This window comes from Dendrobates tinctorius, unplaced genomic scaffold, assembly GCF_039654945.1.
Source record: "Dendrobates tinctorius isolate UK_male_01 unplaced genomic scaffold, ASM3965494v1 ptg000056l, whole genome shotgun sequence".
NCBI classification, from domain to species: domain Eukaryota; kingdom Metazoa; phylum Chordata; class Amphibia; order Anura; family Dendrobatidae; genus Dendrobates; species Dendrobates tinctorius.
This window is the reverse complement of record NW_027361724.1, coordinates 12611377-12625661: the sequence shown is the minus strand read 5'-3', so window position 1 is coordinate 12625661 and position 14285 is coordinate 12611377. Positions and strand designations below refer to the sequence as shown.

The following is a 14285-nucleotide window of genomic DNA, read 5'->3' as shown; positions in this document are numbered from 1 at the left end:
GAGCACTTTGTGAATAGGTTTCAAGGAAAACCTGAAAAGAGGGGAAGAATGGAGCTGATAAGACAGCCATTCAAAATAGGTGAAGGTGAATATTATGAAGACTGATTTTGAATGGCTGTCTTATCAGCTCCATTCTTCCCCTCTTTTCAGGTTTTCCTTGAAACCTATTCACAAAGTGCTCACAGTACATTCTAACGGTATGTGCATCCTCTCTGTAGGTTTCCTGTCTCCGTGATTGTGTCCTCATTACTACATTGTATCTTGTGCCATAATGTGACCGAAGTCTCAGCATATTATATAATTTTCTCTGTAAAAAAACCCATGTCTTTCCATTGTAAATACTTTCTTTTATTCTGTTATTTTTGTTTAATTTTTCAGTACATTGATGAAGGTCATAGACCGAAACGTTTATGTATGTACTGCCTTTTATTAAAATCACCAATTTTTGCAACAACATTCGTTTGGGTGTGTGCCAAGTTCATATACATTGATAGTCACGGATTGGGATCCTACTTGTGCACCATTCCGGTATCTGTAGGGTTGTGCCAACGGTTTCTGTTCATATACTGTTAACCCTTACGTTGTGCACACCCTTTTCTGGGCGATGTCATCCCTCACATTTTCATATAATGCAGAAGAGACATCCAACATTATAGCACAATCTACTCTTCCTAGTGATTTTCTCAGACTTCCTCCCAAGGAGACCAGAGGTCGTGACTTGGAGAGGACACTTAGGCGGTGCACCAATCTGGAGTTACACTGTGTCACTCTCACTGAATATCTTAAAGTTCAGAGGATACCCCGGGGACTGCGCGTTCCCCTGCGTCCTACTCTTTTCAGCGAATCTAGCGATTTCTGCTCTCGTTTCGAACAAATCATTAATAAATGTTCATTTGATCTCATTACTCTTACTTTGGAGCATCTACATCTAGGAATCGCCAAGTGCAAAGAAGAAATCTCTAATATAGAAACCCAGCTTTCATCTTCTATCAGTACTGAGGACTTTAACAATCTGAAGACAAAGATCAACGGGGCTATTGAACAACATCGGCGAGATACTGAGACAAGGAAAAGGAATAAATTTGCCCGTGATACGGACGACTACGAACGCAACAGAGTCTATAAATGGCGCGAATCCTACAGTTCCGGCAACTTCAACTCCCAGTCCAACTACAGATCCACTACAGACATCTCGTCCTCTGGTTCGGATCACGACAGACAGGGCTCGTCCAGCCATTTTTTAGGACAACGACGCAGAACGATAAAAAGAAGAGGACCCGCAGGGGGAAGAGATATACACAGAAATACGGACCTTGGTCGCATTACTCGCTCACAGGTAACGACCCACTGGTAATTAATATCTCCTCAAAAAGTATTAGTATAGCTGAACACCGGGTATTACAAAAGGGCCTTTCCTTCTGCCCTAGTTATAGCTATAACACATTTAATCTAGACATGGACCTACAAAGGTTTTACAGGTCATTGAGATTGAAGGTGCACTTTTCCAACATCACTGATACACATTATACATCCGGCCCTTCTCATCCCCTTTTGATATCTTCGGATAACTTGGGCCTCAGGAATAAAAGCACCTTCAGGCCACCCACAGGTTCATATGCATTGGAGACTTTTATCTCTTTTATAGATAGTACTTTCCAGAATTTACGAGACGACATCCATAAAAGACGTTTACATTTTCCACCCAATCTCACTGCATTAGATCAACAAGCCCTAAAAAGCTTACAGGATGACAAGGATCTTATCATTAAACCGGCAGATAAAGGGGGAGCTATTGTTATTCTAGATAAGAGTATGTACCTGGGCGAAGTATATCGCCAATTAAATGATATATCAATTTACAAACCACTCGACAGGGATCCCACTAACGAAATTAAAGGGCTCATCCAGACTACCTTGATTAAATATAAATTATGTGGAGTTCTGGACAGCAAAACGTGCGAGTACTTAACCAAACAATTCCCCATCATGCCGGTCTTCTATATACTACCTAAGATACACAAAAACCTTGCTAACCCACCCGGTAGACCTATCGTGGCATCCACAGAATCCATCTTTTCTCCTATTTCCAAGTATTTGGAAAAAATTCTAACACCCCTCATTAAATTAACACCATCATTCCTACTGGATACAGGAGCCTTCCTGGACGTGATCCGTACCCTCGACCATATTCCTATAGATGCTATCTTAGTCACACTGGATGTGAAAGATCTTTATACGTCCATTCCCCATACTGAGGGAATCCAATCTGTACGGAGGTTATTGGAAATGTCCAATTTCCACCCTGAACAAATTGATTTGTGTTGCGAACTACTGTCCATCATTCTAACTAAAAACTTTTTTCTTTTTGAGGACACACACTACCTGCAGACTAGGGGGACCGCGATGGGCTCTAATGCTGCACCCCCTTATGCAAATTGTTATGTGGCTCACTTTGAGGACCGTATTATCTATCGTGATGACCTCTTCCGCACTCACGCTATAGTGTGGAAGAGATACATCGACGATATTTTTTGCATCTGGGGAGGATCCTTGGATACATTAGATTCCTTTTTCTCCATGCTACAGACATCCTGGCCAGGTCTAAGCTTCACCATGACACATCATCTTAAACAGATTAACTTCTTGGACACACTCGTCATCAAAGATGAGACAGGCCATTTAACTACTGACCTCTACAGAAAACCGACTGACCGCAATAGTCTCCTTCACTATACGAGCTTCCACCCTACCAAAATGAAAGATGCAATTCCCAAGTCACAGTTCAAAAGGGTGCAAAGAATAGTGTCAGAGACAGAGACTCAGAAAATACGTATGGCAGAAATGCGTACCAAATTTCTTGAGAGGGGTTATCCCACAGACACTTTGAACAATTTGGATGCTCCTTCCCCCCGTAAACCAAAGGCTATGAATCGCATTGCCTTTGTTCATGACTATCACCCTTTCGCTTACCGTTTACATTCTAGTATTAGGCGTCACTGGCATCTTTTAACAACAGCCCACCCACAGATAGAGGCTTTTAGGGAACCCTTCCTACCTTGTTTTAGGAGACCACGCAATGTGCGTGACATTCTAATTAAAGCCGACATCGGCTCTCCTGGCCCCCCCAAACATCAACGCTTTCTTTCTAATCCCAAATTTGGTACCTTCCCTTGCTTACAGTGTGTGCAATGCAATAACGTACAGAAAGGCAATATATTCTATCACCCCCATACAGGCAAGAAATATAACATCCGTGAATACTACACTTGTGACAGCTCATTCGTTATATATTTGATTAAATGTCCTTGCGGCCTTTTATATGTGGGTGAGACAACACAGCACGTTAGGGATCGCATATCAAAGCACAAGTCCACCATCAGGTGCAAGAATATGCTTCTTCCGATCCCTTTCCATTTCATCACAGCTGGTCACTCTATTGCCCAGCTCAAATTTCAAGTCATAGAGCAAATCCATTTGCCACGTAGAGGAGGTAACCGGATTAATATCTTAAAAAGAAGGGAGGCCTTCTGGATTCATGAACTTGATACCCTGGCACCTAAGGGGTTAAATAAAGATTATGATATACAGGCTTTCCTCCAATCATAATGTTCTGTATCCTTACCATCAGTCTCTATTATGATATATCAATATTATGGTTACTGTATACATTTTGCTAGTATTTCATCTCCAATTCTATTTTCATTTTCATGATGTCATTCTATTATATTTGGACTAATGATGTTCTATTTCAATTACAGAACCCACAACTGTGAACTCTTGTTGAATCTTCACCACCTATCACTGAACAACCACTCTTGGCACTCCTGCTATTAACGCTGCGTCTGTAACCACGGTAACCTATGCCTCCTCACTACAGAGCGCTCTAGCCTGACAGGCTGTGACACACTTCCGGGGCCTCAGACCGACACGCCCCCACCCACGCCTCCTCTCAGCGCCTGGAGCGCCGTATGACGTCAGTCATACACACGCCCACCCACTTCCTGTGGCGCGCGTCTGATAGGCTAAGCAGCAATATTCTTGGGCTATTTAACACTGCCACCTCCTCCACACCATAGCGCCATAGGATCTGCGGCGGATACCGCATCCACACGCTGTAGCATTGCACGGTAAGATTGCCTTTTTTGTCCATACTAGTAGTCAGTATGGACTTTACATTGCTGCCAGTCACTAAGCGGTCTATATTTTCTCACAGTAGGACGGCGATAGTTACCTCCCTTCAGCATTGGTATGATCAGTCTTCATAATATTCACCTTCACCTATTTTGAATGGCTGTCTTATCAGCTCCATTCTTCCCCTCTTTTCAGGTTTTCCTTGAAACCTATTCACAAAGTGCTCACAGTACATTCTAACGGTATGTGCATCCTCTCTGTAGGTTTCCTGTCTCCGTGATTGTGTCCTCATTACTACATTGTATCTTGTGCCATAATGTGACCGAAGTCTCAGCATATTATATAATTTTCTCTGTAAAAAAACCCATGTCTTTCCATTGTAAATACTTTCTTTTATTCTGTTATTTTTGTTTAATTTTTCAGTACATTGATGAAGGTCATAGACCGAAACGTTTATGTATGTACTGCCTTTTATTAAAATCACCAATTTTTGCAACAACATTCGTTTGGGTGTGTGCCAAGTTCATATACATTGATAGTCACGGATTGGGATCCTACTTGTGCACCATTCCGGTATCTGTAGGGTTGTGCCAACGGTTTCTGTTCATATAACTTATTAGATGCAGCCCTATGCTTGGTCTAGTAGCATGCCTGTTAGCCTTATGCTGGTATTGACCTTTATTATATGAGCAATTAGGCTAATTTAAGTTCAAGACTGCTGAAACTAGCTTACAATGTTAAAAGATTATAGAAAAAATTAAGTGAAGCAAAAATTCAAAAATTACAGTTTCCCCCTCAACCATTTCTTTATCACGTAAATAAAAAAAATTAGAAAAAAACATACATAATTGGTATAGTGACACTTGTATCGACAAGAGATGAGCAGATCAAGTCAAATTCAAATTTGCCTGTTTGTGCGGATTTTCCCAGGAAATTAGATTTGCAAAGTTATTTTCCCATGAAGTTAATGTCTCTTATGTTCTGGGGTGTCTCTAGACCCCAGAGCACAATAAATGTAATGTGTAAAAAGTTTAAAAAAATCATTGCGCACCTTTCCGGTCCCTCCGTTACTTGCCGCCATTAGTACACTCCTTGCCACATTTGCAATGGAAACCTTTGGCTTCTAGCAGCGTTGGCGTCCAGGAAGTTTATGTGACTCCAGAGCAGAATAAGGGACTTTATATTTGTGGAGAATGACTTTTCCATAAATTAAATTTCATGGGAAAAAAATACACAAACAGGCAAATTTAAATTTTGCCTGATCCTCTCCACTCTTCTCTGCTCCTGAACCCACACAATGAGGCTGCCATAATAGTACGGCAGTTTATGCTAAGCCCCATCTTCCTATGATGTAATAGTACGTCATAGACTGGGAAGTGGTTACAAATTTAACTCTGGTCTCTGTTTGGTTGCTATATAGGCAAACAAAGGCAGTTTTTCTTTTAGACAGTTTTGATCAATCAGGTTTCCTATAATCCATGAATCTGCATTTACAAAGCACTGCCAAAGAGCCCGAAAACATGGAAGTAACCATAATAAATACGATATATTCGTAATATTCAAGAGTAAGACTTAACAATCCTTTTTCTGAGATTTAAGCAGAATCTGTAACGTGCGTATAATGATAAATCTGCTGCTAAGTTTTTTTTTATATCATATTTAAGAACACGATTACCCGAGTTTCTGCATGAACCAGTGTTAAAAAATTTAAAAATGTCCTTCATGCTGGAGACACTGGCACTGTGACAGCTGAGTCCCAAATGGGGAGTTTCATGTCAAAGACTCCAATTTACAGCAGCTGTGGTCCGTTACAGTTAAAGAAACAGCAATTCATGCCAGTGATGCGTTCACCATGGCCTAACCACAGCATTTTGGTAATTTACAGTACAGACTATTATACAAGTTTAGTTTAGCCATACGCAACAGTGATATTATCAACATTGCATACGTGAAATTCATACATCCACATGCAATATATGTGCACACAGTCAATAAGTGAAACTGTATATATGCATTGTATCCATGTATGATATGTTTATTAACTTTAGCCTGAGTGTACTTATTTTCAGTTTGCTTTTTACAGTGGAAAGTTTTTAAAAAAGATATGTTGCAATCTGGAAACCATCAGAAAGCAGGCAAGCAGCAGCTGATAGATACAGTGGCATGTAAAAGTTAAAAAATTACTGTTATTGTGAACAGTTAAGCGAGTTGAAGATTAAATGATCTCTAAAAGGGTTCACGTTAAAGATGACACATTTATTTTGTATTTTAACAAAAAAGTTCATTTTTTCATCATTCACATTTTAAACATTACAAAAAAGGAAATGGACCGATGCAAAGGTTTTGGCACCTTGCATGGTTAGTACCTTGTAGTGCCCTCTTTTGAAAGTATCACAGCTTATAAAAGCTTTTTGTAGCAAGAGACTTTCAATTCTTGTTTTAGGGATTTTCATCCATTCTTACTTGGAAAATTCTTCCAGTTCTATGAGATACCTGGGTTGTCTTGCATGCACTGCTCTTTTGAGATCTAGCCACAGATTTTCAATGATGTTCAGAGCAGAGGACTGTGAGGGCCATTGTAAAACCTTCAGCTTGCGCCTTTTTTGAGGCAGTCTATTGTGGATTTTGAGTGTGTTTAGGATCATTATTCATTTGTAGAAGCCATCCTTTTTACAACTTCAGATTTTTTACAGATGGTGTTATGTTTGCATCCATAATTTGTTGAAATTTCATTGAATCCATTCTTCCCTCTACCCATGAAATGTTCCTTGTGCCATTGGCTGCAACACAACCCCAAAGCAAGACTGATCCACCCCCATGCTTCATGGTTGGCGAGATGTTCTTTTCCTGAAATTCTGTGCCCTTTTTTTCTCCACAAATATCATTGTGGCCAAAAAGTTAGTAAATAATAATTTTATTCCTATAGCGCCAACATATTCCCCATCACTTTACATTTTAGAGGCGACTTGTATAAACAATAAGAGACATTACAGGAGAAGCATAAATCAAATATCAGGAGGAGTAAGGGCCCTGCTCGCAAGCTTACAATCTATGAGGAAATAGGGGAGACACAAAAGGTGGATGGTAACAATTGCTTATATTGTACGAGCCATCAGTTTAATAAATAGGATTTTCACATAATGCTGTATGAACCGGTCACCAACCAGTATGTGTACGGGCACAGAGGGCTACTAAGTGCATGAAGGGTGTGTGAACAGATGATACAAGGGTCCTCGTTTTGAAGATATTGTTCTATGGGCAAAACAGGTAACGTTAGATAAGTATGTTGAGGTGATAGGCTAGTCAAAAGAAATGCATTTTAGGGCACGTTTAAAACTCTAGGTATTGGGGATTAATCGAAGTGTTCTGGGTAATGCATTCCAAAGAATTGGTGTAGCTCATGAGAAGTTTTGGAGACAGTAATGGGAGGTTCGGATTATTGAGGATGTTAGTCTTAGGTCATTAGCAGAACAGAGGGCACAGGTAGGGTGATAGACTAGGATGAGGAAGGAGATGTATGGTGATGCTAAAGCGTGGAGCACTTAGTGGGTGAGAGTGATAAGTTCATATTGAACTCTATCAGATGAGCAACCAGTGCAAAGAATGGCACATGGTAGAGGCATCAGAGTAGCGGTTGACAAGGAATATGATCCCGGCTGCTGCATTCAGGATGGATTGGAGAGGGGAGAGTTTAGTAAGAGGGAGACCGATTAGTAGAGAGCTGCATTAGTAGAGATGAGAATAAAAGCAACAGTAAGAGTCTTTGCAGAGTTAAAGGTAAGAAAAGATTGAATTCTAAAAAATGTTTTGAGGTGTAGATGACATGAGTGGCGTGTGATCAGATGTGAGGAGTGAATGAAAGATCTAAATCAAGTATGACTCCAAGACAGCATGCATATTGCAAGGGGGGAGCAATGGTAGAACCACACACAGAAATGGCAATATTGTGCGACGGAGTGGTCCAAGCATTCCAGTAGTTTACAGATGAAAGGAAGATTAGAGACAGGTCTTTAGTTAGCAGCACAGTTTTGGTCGAGGGATTTTTTTTTAAGGAATGGATATATGCTTGCGTGTTTAAATAAGGAGGGAAAGATTTCCAGTTGAGAGAGAGAGGGAGAGAGACTGAATATTTTAGTTAGGTGAGTGGTGACAGCCGGTGAACTGGACTGGAGAAGATGTGAGGGAATAGGGTCACCGATGGTAGTAGTAGGGCAAGAAGATGCAAGGAGCCTGATCACTTCTTACGTGACTAGTTCAAAGACAGAGAGTGAGCTAGATGCAGTAGGGGAAGAAGGACAATGCATGGTATGAAGGCATTGGAAGAAAATTTCCTGTCAGATATGGTCAATTTTTTCTTCTAAATTATTGTCCAGTTCGTCAGCGCCGAGGTCGGTGGTCAGGGCCTGTTCTCTTGGATTGAGGAGGGAATGAAAAGTGTCAAAGAGGTCAAAGAGATGTTTAGGATTGTTGGATAGTAAGGTAATGAGGGTGTTGAGATAGGTTTGCTTGGAGAGGTGAAGAGAAGAGTGGTATGTTTTAAGCAAAAACGTATAATGGACAAAATCTTTAGCCAGGTTGGATTGTCTCCACTGATGTTCAGCTCACCTCGAGAACTGCTGTAGGAAATGTGTTTGCAACATGTACTAGGGATGTCCCCATCTGTGCTGAGTTCTATGTGTAGGAGGAGCAGCTTCATCCAGGGCACTCTGCAATGTATCAATATAATGATTCAGTGCAAATGTAGGTACGTGAGCCGACTGGGGGGTGGTTCTCTTTCTGCCACGAACAGACTGAGACAGAGACTGATGTGCGTCCAACAGGTCCTCTTTATTGGCTGTCCCTTTGACGACCACAGCACCACACAGCAGCTGCATGACAAACTCCGCACACAGGCCCGGGTACCTTTAACTTGCTTCCTTTTCCTGTTTGACATCCCTCACAGCTCTTTCACTGTGGCTGCCCTAGGCCTACCACCACGCACTTCAACCGTCCGAGTCCATCCGTTTGTGGTACCCCAGGCTGTCTCTGTTCTGCGGCTCCTCCTGTCAGGGCCACCCCACTGACTGTCTTCCTCCTCAGTCCCTGCTGGAGCTTGTTCTCTGTCCGTCTCCTCCTTCTGTCTCTTCTTCCTTTAAGCTCCTTTCCCTGGACTGACTCTTCTGGAACTCTCTACAACTATTTATTCCCCTCCCTGGGAATTCCCCTCTAGAGCTCCTGTAACCCCGCCCTCATGACTGTGAGGTTTCATAGCCTTAAGCTGATGTAAAGCCCTTTTCTCACTGCTCTTTGCTCCCATCTTGTGGCCAAACTGCAGTACTACACCTTCTTCTGTTTCTGCTGTCCTTGGTCTCCCTCTAGTGGCAAAACCCAGTACTTCACCATCCTTCTCCTCTGTCTAGCTATCTCCCACCTTCATTTACAGCAGTCCATGTCCAGCACATTGTACATTAACCCTCCTTCTGCAGACAGGTCCATAGGTCAGTCCACTTCCCCTACACAAAGTCAGGACATGAAAGGGAGTAGATTAGGGCCAAGGATGACTGTAAATTCTTCATAAGTTTCTGTGTGTTAATAGTGCGTATATTTCTATATGTGTGGAAAGCGGATATGTCCTGAGAGGGGTGAAAGTTCTTGACAGAGAATGAAAGAAGGTTGGGCGAGGGGAGTTAGTAACATCATGCACTGAGCAGAGCCGGGAGAAGACCAGGTCCAGCATATTTCCGTCTTCATGTGTAGGAGACTTAGCTGTTAAAAGTGGAAGGAGAAGGTTAGAGATAAAAAGTGAGTGGCAGATGGGGAGAAGGGATGACCATTGGAGATGTTAAAGTCCCCCATGATGAGGGTGGGAATGTCTTTGTATAGAAAATGTGGAAGCCAGGTGGAAAAGTGATCCAAGAACTGACAGGAGGGGCCCGGAGGGCGATACACAACTTCCACTCGCAGGGAGAAGGGTGCGTAAAATATGACAGTGTGGACCTCAAAAAAAGGGAAGATAAGTGAGGGTACTGGGGGATAACCTGAAAAGTACATTTGGTTGATAGGAGTAGACCAACACCTCCACCTTGTCTGCTCTCATGTCTAGGGGAATGTGAAATATGTAGGCCATCATATGAAAGAGCAGAAGAAGCGGTGGTGTCTGACTGCTGGATCCAGGTTTCAGTAAGAGCCAGAAGGTATGGGAATTTGAAAGAAATAAGTAATAGATGTAGGATAGTTTATAACACGCTGATCGTGAATTCCAGAGGGCCCAGCTAAAATAGTCAGAAGGCATGCAGGGAATATTAATGAGATTTGCAGGGTTTCTGAGTGTAGTAGGGGAGGGGTTCAACTTAGTATTACAAGAAGGGCTGGGATTGGGAGAGATGTCCTCTACGACTAGGAGAAGAGGGATAGAGAGAGTGAGCAGATGTTTTATTATGATTTGTGAAAGTGTTTCTTGTGCTGTATAGTGGGAATGAATGGATCTGTGCAGTTTGGGATTGTGAAAAGAGTGTGAGTGCTGTACATAGGAGAGGAGAGGATAGAGGGGCTGATATGGATGGAGTGCAAAAAGTTTGTACAAGGGTGGCAGATGTGAGTGAATGCAGCAGTCAGAAAATAAATTGTACAAATCCTTATGGTGAATAATTGTTGCAATCCAAATGTTCAGGAAGTAGGTTTCTTTGAATGTTTTACCTGTCTCTTGCCCTGTCTAACTGCCATGTTTAACTGCCATGCACTTTGAAAAATTGCACTTGGAATATAATGTGCATAACTGTCCCCTACAGAAAATGCTTCCCCAAAGCTCTGTTTGAATATATAGGAGGTTTGTTCTTAGATCTATAACTAATTTGACTCAGAGTTCTATTTTAACCTCATCGGTCAACAGGACTTGTTTCCAACATGAATCAGGATGGTTTAGATGTTCTTTTGAATTCTTCTGATGCTGAATTTTATGGTGATTGTAGGAAAAATGTTCTTCTGATGACTCTAGCATGAAGGCCATATTTGTTCAGGTGTATCTAAACAATAGAACAATGAACCACAACTCCAGGAGTCTTCTAAATCTTTCTGAAGGTCTTTTGCTGTCAAGCAGAGGTTTTGATTTGCGTCTCTAGCAATCCTATAAGCAGCTCTCACTCATGTTTTGTTTGGTCTCGAAGACCTTATCTTGACCTCCACTGATCCTTTTAACTACCATTGCTTAATTACATTTCAAACTGAGCAAAGGACAACTTGAAAACACTTTGCTATCTTCTTATAACCTTCTCGCGCTTTGTGGGCCTCCACCATTTTCAGAGTGCTTGGCTAGGAGAACCCATGGCTGCTGTTTTTGGCACAAGGTTACAGGAGGCTAGGTTTTTATAAAGCTGGGAAATTTGCATTACCTGACCTTTCCTAATGATGATAATGAACAAGCCATAACTCTAACATGCTAATTAACATCTGAAACCTTGGTCAAAGTTATTTGAGCACACAAATCTCCAAAGATGCCCAAATTTTGTATTAGTCCATTTTCCTTTTTATAATTTTTAAACTGTAAAAGATGAAAAAAATTATATATATATTTTTTTGCCTAAAATACAAAGAAAATGTGTCATCTTTAACTTTAAGCCTTTTAGAGATCATTTCATCTTCAACTTGCTTAACTGTTCACAATAACATTAATTTTGAACAGGGGTGCCAAACTTTTACTGTATTGATATTGGGGCATTGTTTAGCTATGCGCCTTAAATAAGATTTTCCAAAAAAAATATTTTTTACTAGGGATTCAGTAAGCAAAGCATTGTGATGTGTGGGACTCAATTGTGCTGACATGTTCTCTTTAAATATAGACTGAAACATGGGTAACGGAAAATTACTGAAAGCCCCATAAGGCTGTGTGATAGAAGATGGTAGTGTGACAGTATGGAAAAATGGTGATCAGGTGGATGAAAATGATGGTAAAATTGCAGTCAAGAAAGGCACATGACACATTTACCTGTAACAGAGGGCCTCATACAGATGACATAATCTAACACATCACTCAAGTGGCCTCAGATGATCTGACTACTTTTGAAGAACAGTATTGCATGTTGTTTTTGGAAAACTGCTGAGATGAAAGGATTCTACTTATTTTCTTCAACAAAGAGAAAGGCTTCTACGATGTGTGTAAGTTCTGAGAAAGGGATGATATCTACCAACTTTTCACATCAGGAGCTAATTTTCTTGTGATTAAATGGAAGTTTATAGAAGCAGAGGATATGATTTCAGAATTGAAAGTGTACCTATTATTTCAGATAAAATGCTGTTGTGTCTGTTATTTGAGAAATAATAAGATTAGTGGCCATTATATGACTTGTATCCTGCATTTTTCAAAAGTTTTTTCATCAGCAGGCTTTATCTGTAGTTTTCAGTGTGAGAAGATTAGCTACTATGATATCTCCTACACTCAGAACACAGAAGCAGAGGAATTCCTGCTCTTCTTTGTCGAGCACATTCAGAAGTAGCACCATGGAGGAGATTACACAGCAGTGCTGAGCTTTGTGGCTGTGAATCCAGATCTGACATAAGCTAAATCACTCACTCACTTCCTATCTTATTTCTCTGCAATTGTTTTCTCACTCCAGCCCCCACTCTTTCTTCCCCTTTCCTTGACAATAGAGTATAATAGTCGGTGATGAACCCTGACACCTCGTTGTGCTGGCAGGTCATAGGACAGATTCTAGCTGTTTGTCAGCGTGTCTGGTGAGTTCAAGAGGGAGTAGAATATGTGGCTCATAAGATGAGAAAGAAGTAGAATTCACTGATAATATTACGCTTTTTAACCCCTTACCTACAATGGACGTAATATTCCGTCCATGTGACCCTGGACCTAACTACCATGGACGGAATATTACGTCCCAGCGATCAGCGGCGCCCACGTGGTGATCGCGGCCGGGTGTCAGCTGATTATCACAGCTGACACCCGGCACAATGTGTCAGGGGCGGTCATGGACCGCCCCCGACACGTTAACCCCTTGTACACCGCGATCAAACGCGATTGCGGTGTACCGGGGGTTAAAGGGAAGCATCGGCAGGGAGGGGGCTCCCTCCGTGCTTCCCTGAGCCCCCCACGGCAGCGCAATGTGCAGCGCTGCTGCGGGGGGCTCTTTCCCTACAGGCCCCCGGATCCAAGATGGCGACGGGGGCCTTCGGGGGCCTGCAGGGAGCTGACTTCCTCACTGCCTGCAAAGCGTAGGCATGAGGAAGTCTGCAGCAGTGCCTGTGACAGATCGCTGATCTGTCACAGTGATCTGTGATGTGACAGATCAGCGATCTGTCACAGGACAGTGATGTCCCACCTGGGACAAGGTAATAAAGTAAAAAAATAAAAAAAAAAGTGTTAAAAATAAATTAAAAAAAATCGCTAAATAAATTAGTAAAAAAAAAAAAAAATATTCCCAAATAAATCCATTTATTCAAAATAAAAAAAACAAAAAACAATAAAAGTACACATATTTGGTATCGCCACGTCCGTAGCGACCCGCCCTATAAAACTGTCCCATTAGTTAACCCCTTTAGCGAACCCCTTAAAAAATAAAAATAAAAAACGAAGCAAAAAATAATGATTTATTATCATACCACCGAACAAAAAGTGCAATAACGCGCGATCAAAAAGACGCATATAAATATCCATGGCACCGCTGAAAGCGTCATCTTGTCCCGCAAAAAACGAGCCTCAATACAGCATCATCCGCAAAAAAATAAAAAAGTTATAGCTCGCAGAATAAAGCGATACAAAAATAATTATTTTTTATATAAAATTGTTTTCATTGCAAAAAACCGACAAAACATAAAAAAACGACCTAAATGAGGTATCGCTGTAACCGTACTGACCCGAAGAATAAAAACGCTTTATCAATTTTACCGCACGCGGAACGGTGTAAACGCACCCCCAAAAAGAAATTCATGAAACGCTGGTTTTTGTTCATTCTGCGTCCCAAAAATCGGAATAAAAAGCGATCAAAACATGTCACATTCCCGAAAATGGTGCCAATGAAAACGTCAACTCGTCCCGCAAAAAATAAGACCTCACATGACTCAGTGGGTCAAAATATGGAAAAATTATAGCTCACAATATGTGGTGATGCAAAAACTATTTTTAGAATAAAAAGTGTCTTTTAGCGTCTGACAGCTGCCAAATATAAATGCCG

The 14285-nt window shown here is 41.3% G+C and overlaps 2 protein-coding genes across 2 annotated transcripts in view; both read left to right on the top strand.

Moving 5' to 3' along the window:
• PDE1A (phosphodiesterase 1A) overlaps window positions 1–14285 on the top strand; it is a 317847-nt gene that overhangs the window by 82553 nt on the left and 221009 nt on the right. The gene's annotated exons all lie outside the window — the stretch shown is intronic.
• LOC141091780 (uncharacterized) lies at window positions 428–4437 on the top strand. Its single transcript, XM_073577496.1, has 2 exons — window positions 428–1336; window positions 3759–4437. Exons 1-2 carry the CDS (start codon window positions 605–607, stop codon window positions 3771–3773), a joined length of 747 nt encoding a protein of 248 aa, XP_073433597.1. The 5' UTR covers window positions 428–604; the 3' UTR covers window positions 3774–4437.

What these genes read in the sequence shown, in the direction of transcription:
- LOC141091780 (XM_073577496.1), top strand. Translation starts at nt 605, where the DNA reads ATGTCATCCCTCACATTTTCATATAATGCAGAAGAGACATCCAACATT.